This window comes from Hylobates moloch, unplaced genomic scaffold (assembly GCF_009828535.3).
Source record: "Hylobates moloch isolate HMO894 unplaced genomic scaffold, HMol_V3 SCAFFOLD_1, whole genome shotgun sequence".
NCBI lineage: Eukaryota > Metazoa > Chordata > Mammalia > Primates > Hylobatidae > Hylobates > Hylobates moloch.
In genome coordinates this window covers 161,958,912-161,972,374 of record NW_026652276.1, presented here as the reverse complement: position 1 = coordinate 161,972,374, position 13,463 = coordinate 161,958,912, and the positions used below count along the sequence as shown (strand labels likewise).

Genomic DNA, 13,463 nt, shown 5'->3' with positions numbered 1-13,463 from the left:
AAAATATTTACTATCTGCCCCTTTACAGAAAAAGTTTGCCAACCCTTGGCGCAGAACAACTTGAGCTCCAAAAATTACATAAGGGAAATGACAGGAAATTCTCAATGGCCAGTTAAAAAAGGAGGTCTTTCATAACATTTTGTTTCTGTAGTAAAATTTTCTTTCTTATTATATTGATGGCAGTACTATTACAGATTGGTTTCTTATCTGTGTTTCTTGAAAAAAGCTGTGAGCAAAACATTGCCATAGCTACACTCAGTGATTTAACTTCTGGGCATAAGAATGTTACTTATCACTGTGGCTTTAAATGACTGCAAACTACTTTAAGAGATTTTTCTAATTTCATATGTAGTAATTACACGAAGTAGAAGTCTTTCCATTACTTATTTGTAGTTCCAAATTTTACTGTACTTTCATATTACAGGGAAATTTACATATTCCTTCATTTAATGGAATAAAGATGGTCAGAAAAATAATTAACTTCTAAAAATTGGCCAGGACACATTTTTAAAATTTGTAATTCACAAGCATGCAAGACAAAGCACCTTTTCCTGGTACAGAAGGTATTGTTACCTTTGGTCCTGGAAATCCTTCTCCAGGTAAGCCCCTCTCTCCTGGTACTCCCTCAGGACCACGGGGACCCTGGTTAGGACAGGAGAAAATGAGGAGCAGTAGGAGAGAGAAAATGGAAGGAGTGATGAAAGAGAGGAAAGAGGAAGAAAGAGAATGGTTATATTTCAGTTCACATGCCAAAAAAAATGGATAGTTGGAGCTGCACTAAACATGTACAGGCTTTTTCTACTTTATTAGTTCTTAAATACTATAGCATAATAACTATTTACATAGCATTTACATTGTATTAGGTATTGTAAGTAATCTAGAGATGATTCAAAGTATACCAGATATGCATAGGTTATATGCAAATACTATGCCATTGTGTCTGGAATTGGCGGGTTCTTGGTTTCACTGACTTCAAGAATGAAGCCGCGGACCCTCGCGGTGAGTGTCACAGTTCTTAAAGGCGGCGTGTCCAGAGTTTGTTTCTTCTGATGTTCGGATGTGTTCGGAGTTTCTTCTTTCTGGTGGGTTCGTGGTCCCGCTGGCTTCAGGAGTGAAGCTGCAGACCTTTGCAGTGAATGTTACAGCTCATAAAGGCAGTGTGGACCCAAAGAGTGAGCAGCAGCAAGATTTATAGCAAAGAGCAAAAGAACAAAGCTTCCACAGCATGGAAAGGGACCCCAGCGTGTTGCCACTGCTGGCTGGGGCAGCCTGCTTTTATTCTCTTATCTGGCCCCACCCACATCCTGCTGCTTGGTCCATTTTACAGAGAGCCGATTGGTCTGTTTTACAGAGAGCTGATTGGTCCGTTTTGACAGCGTGCTGATTGGTGCGTTTACAATCCCTGAGCTAGACACAAAAGTTCTTCAGCTCCCCACTAGATTAGCTAGAGACAGAGTGTCGATTGGTGTATTTACAAACCCTGAGCTAGACACAGAGTGCTGAACGGTGCATTTACAAACCTTGAGCTAGATACAGAGTGCCGACTGGTGCATTCACAATCCCTTAGCTAGACATAAAGATTCTCCAAGTCCCCACCACATTAACTAGATACAGAGTGCCGACTGGTGCATTCACAAACCCGGAGCTAGACACAGGGTGCTGATTGGTGTGTTTACAAACTTGAGCTAGATACAGAGTGCTGATTGGTGTATTTACAATCCCTTAGCTAGACATAAAGGTACTCCAAGTCCCCACTAGACTCAGGAGCCCAGCTGGCTTCACCCAGTGGATCTCGCAGCGGCTCGCAGGTGGAGCTGTCTGCCAGTCCCGGGCCCTGTGCCCCGCACTCCTCAGCCCTTGGGCGATTGATGGGACCAGGCGCTGTGGAGCAGGGGCGGCGCTCGTTGGCGAGGCTCAGGCCACACAGGAGCCCACGGCGGGTGGGGGAGACTCAGGCATGGCAGGCTGCAGGTCCAGAGCCTTGCCCCGCAGAGAGGCAGCTAAGGCCTCGTGAGAAATCGAGCGCAGCACCGGTGGGCCAGCACTGCTGGGGGACCCGGCGCACCCTCCGCAGCTGCTGGCCCGGGTGCTAAGCCTCTCACTGCCTGGGGCGGCAGGGCCGGCCGGCTGCTCCGAGTGCAGGGCCCACCAAGCCCACGCCCACCCGGAACTCTACCTGGCCCTCAAGCGCCGTGCAACCCCCGTTCCGCCGGTGCCTCTCCCTCCACACCTCTCCGCAGGCTGAGGGAGTGGGCTCTGGCCTCGGCCATCCCAGGAAGGGGCTCCCACACTGCAGCAGTGGGCTGAAGGGCTCTTCAAGCGCGGCCAGAGTGGGCACCGAGGCTGAGGAGGCGCCAAGAGCAAGCGAGGGCTGTGAGGGCTGCCAGCACGCTGTCACCTCTCACCATTTTATACAAGGGACTTGAGCATCTGTAGATTTTGGTGTCTACAGAGCTCCTTAAACCAATCCCCCATGAATACCAAGGAATGGCTAATGACTGTGGCTCTATTTAAATTTTTAGTGAGAATCCTTCTAGTAAACTCAATACTGATCAGTAGAATTGTAGAGCTACGAAGAATAATATTGTATCAAATACTCATTCCATTTGATTGACATAAAATGTTCTATTCCAGTGTTCTCAAAGTAGAAGAAAATGGAAATTAAATGATGCTTTGAAATAAGAATTAAGAAATAAATTATCTGAGGAAATGCTAAAAATCTGGAACTGTGTGGCCCAGAGAAGGATGCAGAGTGATTTAATAATTTAATTATCAGGGGAGCGCTGTGAAGAAATCATCACACAGCTGTTTTAAAGCATTAAGTGTTGTTTACATGCGCTTCAATTTCTGTGCTGATAAATTTGGATTAAAACTTGAATTATTTCAGGAACTGGTTGAACCCACAGGCAGTTTTACATGCAAATTGAAATCCTGATAGGATCATTAAGGGGAAACATGATTTTCAATTGAAATGATTCAAATTAAGAAGTTAATGTAACTACTGCTCAGAAAGCCACTAGGAAAGATGACTTCTCACATGAGTTAAGAAAAACACAGTCTCAGGCTTTGAAATGGACTTGCAGAAAATGTACTAATGGAAAAATAAAAGAGTAATAGTGAGGTTTTCATTTAAATCAGGAATTTTTAAAGACGATCATTTTTCTCTCCTTTTCTTCTTGGCCAGAAGGTAAAAAAGTAGTAAAGGAACTTACAATAAGAATCTTAGAAGAAAAAACTGAAGCTTTTCCTCTGATGAATCTAAACAGATAATTAGGCTTCACTTGCCAGAGAAATAAACCTATGATGGAACAAAGTCTGCCAAGTTTCCCACAAGTTCCTAAACCAGCACACTACAAACACTGAATGATCTTTGGGCTTGAGATACAATAATCCAGGGTGATTTAAGACGCTTTTCTCCTCAAGCCCAGTAGCAGAACGAGGATGCGGCATTATACTTATCAGTGACTGATCATAGTTATAGATTCGTAAGAAAAAGATCTGTTTTTCAGCGTTTAATTTTTTTGTCTTTCCCTAATGTTTTATATTTTACAAGACAATCTTCTTTAGTATGTATGCATACTGATGCCGTAAAGACTTTAATTAAAAGAAAAAGCTAACATCTTTTTCAATTTAAATTGTAACACTTAACAGAAACCTAGCTTTTAACACTTCCAAGACCTTAGTGAAAGCACTAATATCCATGACAGTTTATTCTACTGGCAGAGCAATTAGCTAGTAGGAAAATAAATAGGAGCATGAAAATTGTTAATAGATTGCAAACTAAACCAAATTATTAATAGATTGCAAACTAAACCAAAAGTGCCAAGCCAACATCACATACTTGAACAAAGAAAACACATACTTTAACAAAGAAAACATTGACAAATTATTTTTTCCCTAATAATATGACAAATTAAAAAACCACAATTTACATTAAATGTAAGGAAGTATTTTTCCAGTTCACTCAACATTTTTCATTCATCCAACAAAGATACACCAAACTCCTAGCAGGTAAAAGGCATTGTGCTAGGTTCTAGGGATAGCAGACAAAACTGCTCCCTGTCTCATGGAGCTGACAGTATTGCATAATAGTTAAGAGCAGATTTTGGTGTCATTTGGACTGAGGTTCAAGTCCCAGCTCTGCTACATAGTAGCAGTTTCACCTTAAACAAGTAAGTCAATCTCTGCAAAGCACAACATCCTCCTCAAAATGGTGATAATAACAGTATCTACCTCAACCACAAGTGTTCATGTAAGGATTAAGTCAGAGAGATTTAAATCTTTTACAGATTAAGCACTCAATAAATATCTGCCATCATTATCCAAATTATTTTACTTGAGTCCTGTAATTGCTAAGAATGTCCTTTCACGGAAGTTTTTACAAATAAAGGCAGTCTCAGAGTGAATGATTTAAATTAAACAATGTGTAAAAAGCATGCTGCACAGAATAAACACTGAATCTTCCTTCATTCTCTGCACTTCTAGAGAACGTTAGCTAAAGTGGAGGTGAAAAGATTGGATCTTTAAGGAGCCAAGTATTCAAAGCTGCTGAGAACAGAGAGTTAATGCTCATGGACAGTCTTTTAGGAGAAAAAAGCAGTGATCCAAAGTGTAATTACTATAAACCATCAGAGTAATATTCCACACCATCAATATATTCTCAAGTCTTCCAGTTAAACACTCAGAATGGAAGATGATCATTAGCCAGAGAAGAGAAGTAGAAGGTACTTGGTTTAAATGAGCTATAGTTTAATTTATTAAGATAGTACCAAAAGATTATTTTTAAAAGACAGAAATCTTTCTATTAAAAAAACTCAGTGTCCTTTCTAAGGCCATGAGAACCAATTACAACTACGACATACTTACTTGGCTTCTAACAAACACCTCTGATAAAAAATAAATAATGAAGGAATCTAATTATCAGTTAACACAGCCTGATCAGTGAAATGCTTTATCTGAGATATTAACAATGAGATAAAATATGATTGTCCATTACGTTCATCTTATTACTTTCCATAGTAATCTCAATAGTGTTAATAATCAATAACAATGCTTTCAATATGCATTGCAAGCATTAGAGATAAATATGCTAATAATAGTAGTAACTGTCCATTATCTTCAAACAGTGCCATCTACTTTATTTTTTAATCTCAAAGTAATTATAGTTCTCTTTCAGGGGTTATTTGTTTATTTACAGTGCTCTGAATAACCTCGCATAAAAAACAAACAGATCACCCTGACAGTCTTAACCAATTTAATTTTTATGAATCAGTTACATCTACCAGACCAGCACAAAACTAGTGGTAATCACATAAAGATTACAGATGACAGTTCAAAAGTAGGTCTCAGAGCTAGAGTATTAATTCAATCTATCAGCAGATTTATATTAATGTGGTAGTGAAAAGAGAGTCATACTAAATATGAAACACTTGAAATAATTCAGGCAAAGAAACAAAGTAAAGGACTTTCAGTAGAACTTTTGTCAGTCCTAAGATAAGTCTTTACCTTACTTCTAAATAATTCAAAAATTCACATTGTTGGCCGAGCGTGGTGGCTTAGGCCTGTAATCCCAGCACTTCAGGAGGCTGAGGCGGGCAGATTACCTGAGGTCAGGAGTTCGAGATCAGCCTGGCCAACATGGTGAAACCCCATCTCTATTAAAAATACAAAAATTAGCCAGGTGTGGTGGCTGGAGCCTGCAGTCCCAACTACTTGGGAGGGTGAGGCAGGAGAGTCGCTTGAAGCCGGGAGGTGGAGGTTGCAATGAGCCGAGATCGCCGAATTGCACTCCAGCCTGGGGGACAAGAGTGAGACTCTGTCTAAAAAAAAAAAAAAAAAATCACATTGTTGATTTTTTTATAATGACATTTTGGTGCAACATTTTGATATGTTATTTAGGATCTTTCCCACCTTTGTTATGATTTTAGTTCCCAATTAAGTATAACTCTGTAATTATGACTTGGAAAGCAATCAAGCAAGCAAGAATTTCATGTTCTGGTAATATTGTTAAAAACTCTCAACTACAAACATTTAGAAAGACAGGTAATATACATTTTTTAAGATGAATTTTAAAGGCATGGAAGAGTCCAAAGAAGATAAGAGAAATTACATGGTTCAAAAAGAGAGAATCAAAACTCGAGAACTCTAGCATATAAGTTAAGCATCTTAGGTAAGCATCTAAGCTGGTGCTACAGCTGTCCTGAATAGAAAAGTGTGTTTGTGTGGTGGGAAGAAGACTAGGAAATTTAGAGGGAGGAACAGCAGCAAAGACTTTGGCTCACGCAATGGAAAATGAAGACGGAATTACAACTGAGAAACTGAGATTCCCACAAACTTATAGAGACAGTCTCCAACTTCATATGGGATGGTTCGACTTAAGATTTTTGGATTTTACAATGGGTTGGTCAGCATGTAACCTCATGGTAAGTCAAGGACCTCCTTATGACTTACAATGGGCTTATGGTTTCTACTGAATGCATTGCTTTTGCATCCTCATAAAGTAAAAAATATATATAAATCAAACCATTGTAAGTTGGGAACCATCTTCGGTGTTACCAACACTAAATGCATTTTCAACTTACAGTATTTTTGATTTATGACAGGTATAGTAGGATGTAACTCCATTGTATGTCAAGGAGCATCTGTATATAGTCAATGAAAGAACAAAGTAGAAAAAAGCCATCCCATCAACACAATGATATGAATGACAAGAATCTTGTCTGCTTGGCTTGGGCTCATAATGACTAAAAATTTCTACCCTGGTCCTGTGCTGTGTATGAGTTTATGATTTCAATTGACATTATCTAAGTGGTTCATGAACACCTTAGTCAAGACATTAGCATCAAGGAAACCCCTGGAGTACAAAAGAGATACAAAAGCAAACTCCTCTCAAATCCTAAGAATGCTTAGGATTCACAATTAAAGCCCAGCTGAAAATAATTCAGATGGCAAAGTACAAAACATAAAAGAAAATAACTCACAATGAATAAAAGTAAAGTAACACAATGTAAACTTCCTCAAGAATTTCAAATAATAGAATAAAATAATAGAGACAAAAAAGAAGTACTTTAAATACTTAATGGTCTTAAGGAAATAATGGAAAATACAAGAACAGTATAGTAAAAAGATAATATAGTTAATAAAAGGCAGATTTTAAAAAATAACTACGAATTTTTAAAATACTTATTAACTTAAAAATACAATGAATGAGTTAAGAACATTTTATAACATGATGAAGATAAATTTGCGGATTATAAGTTAGATTTGAGAAAATTATCCAATTGCAACCAAATATCTAGTAGGATTTCTTGATAAATAGAATGGGGAAAGAAAATATTTGAAGAAATAATAGCTAAGAACTTTTTTAAACTACGGAGTCCTCAGATTCATGAAACAGTAAATCTGAAAAAGTATATGTGAAAATATATTCACGTTTATATGCATCATAATTCCTCTACAGGAAATCTAAAGAATGAAAAAATATTGCAAAAGCAGCCTAAAGCAAAAATGAATTACTACAAGAAATTATAAACAGACTAAAGACATGGAAACAGAAACCATGGTTGCCAGCAGACAATGGAATTAGTACACAATCCAGACTGCACCAGCTAAACTATTCTTACAAAGCAAACTAAACAATGGCATTTCAACCAAAGGCTGAAAGGGTTTAGTGCTAACATATTTTTACTGAAAACATCTTCTGAAAGAAGTATTTATTGAAAAAAACAAAGAAATCAGCCAAGAAGAAAAGAGAAATTTAGGAAGCTATGTCAACTAAGAAATGAGTAAATATATGGGTAAAACTATAAAAATACTGACTAAAAAAAAGTTCAAAAATAATAATTAATAATTTTGGCAGGATGAAAATAAAGTAGAACTAAGTCAATAGGAATAATACTCTGAAGTTGGAAGAAATGATTGAAGTAAAAGCCTCATATGGTCAGTATATTTTTCAGGAGTGGGTGGCAATATTGATGACATTTCAAACTTGTTAGTCAAGAAAACATGTTAGGAATCAACCTAAATGCCCATCAATAGTAGACTGGATAAAGAAAATATGGTACATATACACCATGAAATATTGCACAGCCATAAGAAAGAATGAGTTCATGTCCTTTGCAGCAACGTGGATGGAGCTAGAAGCCCTTATCCTTGGCAAACTAACTCAGAAACAGAAATCCAAATACTGCATGTTCCTACCTATAAGTGGGAGCTAAATACTGAGAACACAAGGACACAAAGAAGGGAACAACAGACACTGGGCCCTACTTGAAGGTGCAGGGTGAGAAAAGGGTGAGGATGGATAAATTGCCTATCAGATACTATGCTTATTATTTGGATGATGAAATAATCTCTACACCAAACCCCTGTGACATGCAATTTATCTATATAACAAACCTGCAAATGTACTCCTGAAGCTAAAATAAAAGTTAATAAAAAGAACACATATTAAAGTTTAGTAACCACAAAAAAAGAAACAAAATATGTAAAAATATATACAAGTATATGTACACATATATAGATATATACATACCAAGTTGTGTATGTGCGTGTATATATGCTTGAGATATGTACATACATTTGATATTTTGCCCAATTTATAATTCGATTTTTGATTTATTATTGAGTTTTGAGAATTTTTTTTAAAAATGTATTCCTAGTACAAATCCTTTGTAAATGTGTAGTTTGTGAATATTTTCTCCCAATCAGCACCTTGTCTCTTTAGACCCTTAACAGAGTCTTTCACAGAGCAAACATTTACCACTTTGATGAAGTCTGATTAATTACTTTTTAGGGGGGATCATGTTTTTGGTGACATGTCTAAGAAATCTTCATCAAGCCCACGATCCTAAAGATTTTCTCATATGTTTTATTCTAAAAGTTTTATAGTTTTTACATTTTATATTTAAATCTATGATCCATTTTGAGTTACTTTTTGTATAAGGTGTGAGACTTAAATTGAGGTTCATTTTTTGTGTTTGCACAGATATCCAATTGCGCCAGCACCATTTGTTAAAAAGACTATGTTTCCTCTGTTGGATTGCTTTCACAATCTGTTGACTATACTTGTGTAGGTCTGAATCCGAGGTCTCTATTCGGTTCCACTGATCATATTTCTATAATTTGCCAATACCACACAGTCATTATTACTGTACCTATATAATAAATCTTAAGACCAGAAAAGTTAGTATAATTTCTCCAAGTGTATTCTTTTTCAAGTTTTTTAAAAGCTATTCTAGCTCTTTTGCCTTTCCATATTAATTTTAAAATAGCCCTGTCCAAGTCTAAACAAAATCTTGCTGGGGTATCAAAAACATTTGCACTAAACTTTCACATCAATTTGGGAGGAATTTACATCTTTACGTAGTTAAGTCTTCTAATCTATAAACATGTCTCTAAATGTATTAAGTATTCTTTGATTTCTTTCATCACTGTTTTGTAGTTTTATACAAGTCCTATACATGTCTTACTAGATTTCTACCCAAATATTTTTCTTTTTTAGCAATCAAAAATGGTGTTGTGCTTTTAATTTTAGTTTCTATGTGTTCATTACGAGTATACAGAAATCAAATAGATTTTGTATGTTGATATTGTACCCTGTGACCTTGCTGAACTCACTTGTTAATTCTAGGAGGTTTTTGTATAGATTTCTTGGGATTTTCTATGGAGGCCATCATATCATCTGCAAATAAGGATAGTTTTATTTATTGTTTTTATACCAATACCTTATATTTCTTTCTCTTGTCTTATTGTGCTGGCTAGAACTTCCAATATGTTGAATAAGACTGATGAGAGCAGACATCTTTGTCTTGTTCCTGATCTTAGAGGGATGCATTCACTCTTTCACTATTACGCATAATGTTAGCTCTAGATTTTTCATAGAAATTGAGGAAGTTCCTCCTCTATTTCTAGTTTTCTGAGAGTTTTTATGAGAGATTTATCAGCGTTTATTAGGGTTTTGAGTTTTGTCAAATGCTTTTCTGTGTCTTTTGATGTGATCATGTGATCTTTCTTCTTTAGCCTATTAATATGGTGTATTCCATTGATTAATTTTCAATTATTAAGCCAGGCTTGCATCCACAGGATAAACCCCACTTAGTCATGCTGTATAATTCTTTTTATATATTGTTGAATTCTATTAGCTAGCATGTTGTTAAGAATTTTTATGTCTATATTCACAAGGGATATTGGTCTGTAGTTTTCTTCTTATTATGTTTAGTATTTTGTTTTGGTATCAGGGGAAAACTGGCCTCACAAATTAAGTTGATAAGTGTTTCTTCCTCTTCTATTGTCTGAAAAAGATGGGGAGACTTTACTGTATCCATAATGTTTTATGTTTTTTAAAGAAAATCTAAAGCAAGAGTAGTAAACGTACTAAGTATAATTGTCTACCTGGTGGAGGTTTACCAACTCATTCTCTATATTTTCCAATATGCTTAAAATATTTCGTTATTTAAAAACAAAAACATTTTAAGAATGACAATAAGTGACACTCATTCTTAAGTTTAGTGCTGAGTTTGGAAGGTATAAATAATAGCAAAGCACAAAGTTCTTTGGAAAAAACAATCATCAATCTATATTTAAAAATATTTTATGCCGGGCACAGTGGCTTACGCCTGTAATCCCATTACTTTGGGAGGCCAAGGTGGGTTCATCACCTGAGGTCAGGAGTTCTAGACCAGCCTGGCCAATATGGTGAAACCCTGTCTCTACAAAAACTACAAAAATTAGCCAGGCATGGTGGCGGGCACCTGTAATCCTAGCTACTCGGGAGGCTGAGGCAGGAGAATCACGTGAACCTGGGAGGCAGAGGCTGCAGTGAGCCGAGATCATGCCTCTGCCCTCCAGCCTGGGCGACAGAGCAAGACTCTCTTAAAAAAAAAATTAATTATGACTTATTTCTTTGACATTTTCAGAATGTTTCCAGCTCTGAAAATCATAGACCTAAGGAGAACCCAATCTTTTAATTTTATAGAAGTTAAAATTTGAGACTTTACTAAATTAAATACATCCACAAGTTCTTTGATATTCTTCATAAGTGGGCGAAATCTTTTTCTATTCCACTTGAATCTGAGCTGGTCCTGTACTTATTTTAGATGTCACAGAAATGATGCTGTATAATTTCTGAGGCTGAGCCTTACATGATGAGTGGTTTCTGCCTATTGGAACACTCCTGCTTGGATTCAAGCTGCCATGTTGTGAGGAAGGCCAAGCAACCACTGTAGCTGCCCATGTGGAGGAGAACTGAGGTCTGTGGGCAACAACCCCAGCTAAGCTCCCAGACAACAACCTGCACCAAACTGCCAGCCATGTGAGGCCATTTTTAACATTCCAGCCATTTTAGCACTCCATCTGACTTCAAGTTATACAGAACTCTCATGTCAACCCACAAAATCATAAGAAATAACAAATTATTGTTTTAAGGCACTTAGTCCTGTGGAAGTTTGTTAAGCAGAAACACAAAACCAAAATAGAGAACAAAATAAGTTAGTGGTTTATCTTTAATGGTACCATCTATTTAGTGGAAACTAAGACTAGATCACTGATCTCTAGATGATTACTCCAGTGTATTCTTCCATATGATGCTCTCTTTTTTGAATTAGTCTGTTTAGACATTAGTAAAAAGCCGAAACCTAAACAATAGTGGCCATTTCACTCACAGAGTGCAGTAAGGAAGTGTTTGTTTCTGTGAATATACACATGTGAGGAACTATGCAGTGCAAAAACAACTTCAAAGACCAGCTATCCAAAATCAGTTGTTTTTATTTGTACCTAAGTGAGTCAGCTACTATTTTTCCCTAGGAGAATGATTACTTGAAAAGCTAACAAGCTTCTTATACCAGAATAATCACATTTTATTCATTTCCTCTCTAAATGTCTTTTAATAGAAATTTTTTTCTTCTCCAACAACCGTAAACTTCAAAGCTACACAAAAGAGATGCTGTGAATAACACAGGTATTATCTGTCTACCATTATCCATCCTAGCTTTAGAGCATACTCATGGATTAGATAATGAGCCAAATCCTTATTCTCAGTGATTTTTCTCATGGTTACAAAGAAATCCATTATAAAGTATAAACATTAGGCTTGAGTCCAGATCGTCCTAGAAAATTTTGACACATGAGAACTCTTTTCTTCTTGTTCAAGTTGATTAATCTTGTAAGAAGTTACGGTAAAAGAGAGTTGGTTGTAAACATCATATATATTTACACATATACATATATACATAGTTCTATTTCAAGTGTTGTGAAAAATAGCACTTGGATCTGGTCCTCGCATATTTATTTTCATTTGTTGCTCAGAAAGATGCAAGGTGGTTGGGAGACTGAGGTGGGTGAATCACCTCAGCTCGGGAGTTCGAGATGAGCCTGGCCAACATGGCAAAACACCGTCTCTACTAAAAATACAAAAAAAATTAGCTGGGCCTGGTGACGTGCACTTGTAGTCCCAGCTAATTGGAGGCTGAGGCAGGAGAATCACTTGCACCCAGGAGGTAGTGGTTGCAGTGAGCCGAGATCATGCCACTGCATTCCAGCCTGGGTGACAGTGAGACTCCGTCTCAAAAAAATAAATAAATAAAATAGACACAAGGTGGATTAATTTGACCATTTATTCTAAACAGAGAGAACAAGTAAAAACTATATTTGTCCTTTTCATTCCATCTAGAATTTTTGCTACTTACTGGCTGTCCAGGCTCACCAACTCCAGTGGGTCCTGGAGCTCCCGGTCTTCCTTCTTGGCCTCTTTCTCCCTAAGAGAAAGAAATAATAGAATGAAAGCTTGAGATTTTAAATAAAGAATAAATATAGCACAAAGTTCTCTCAAGATTTCAACAGGGATAAATGCGAAATAGACAAAATATTCATATTCATAAAGGTAAAAAATTCTAGAGGAAGAGAAATAGCTAGAATTTAAGTGAACAAATTACCCTAAAATGTTTATTATCTCTTCTTGTCCAAATATAGTTCAGCATTTTCAGTTTTCACAAAATATTGTGTAAGAATTGGCAGGACAGACTGTGTGGCAATGCATGTTGGTTACTGAGCTGACTAAGCTGACAGTGTGTGTGCTGTGCCCTGCCCTCTTGCCACCATCCAGGAATGTCACCCCTTCCTTGTCCCCACTCTATCCTATTTCATCTCTCCTTTAAGCTCTTTTCAGACTTCATCTCCTCCAGAAAACTTCTCCATAACTCTGCCAGCATAAACTCCACCTTTCCTGGAGTCTCAATGTGCTTATTGTTGAAATGCTATACATGGCGATATTCAATTACATTCAAAGTACACTGTTTTGTACTGCTTGCTATTTTAATCCTGCATTAAAGTCTTATTGTCACAACCACTTAGAAAAGCCATTCAAAATAGGCACTTCTGCTTTATTAATATGTTCTGCATAATGTACAGCCTCACAGGATGGACGTTCCTTCCTTCCCTTTCTAGTTCTCTACAAAACTCTCTGCCAA

General features: G+C 37.0%; 1 protein-coding gene across 1 annotated transcript in view; it reads right to left on the bottom strand.

The window, feature by feature from the left end:
- COL28A1 (collagen type XXVIII alpha 1 chain) overlaps positions 1-13,463 on the bottom strand; it is a 182,326-nt gene that overhangs the window by 113,229 nt on the left and 55,634 nt on the right. The window contains exons 13-14 of the mRNA XM_032753457.1: positions 12,684-12,752; positions 574-642 (exon numbers count right to left, since the gene is read on the bottom strand). Of these exons, the coding sequence (XP_032609348.1) occupies positions 574-642; positions 12,684-12,752 (138 nt within the window). The remainder of the gene's footprint in view (positions 1-573; positions 643-12,683; positions 12,753-13,463) is intronic.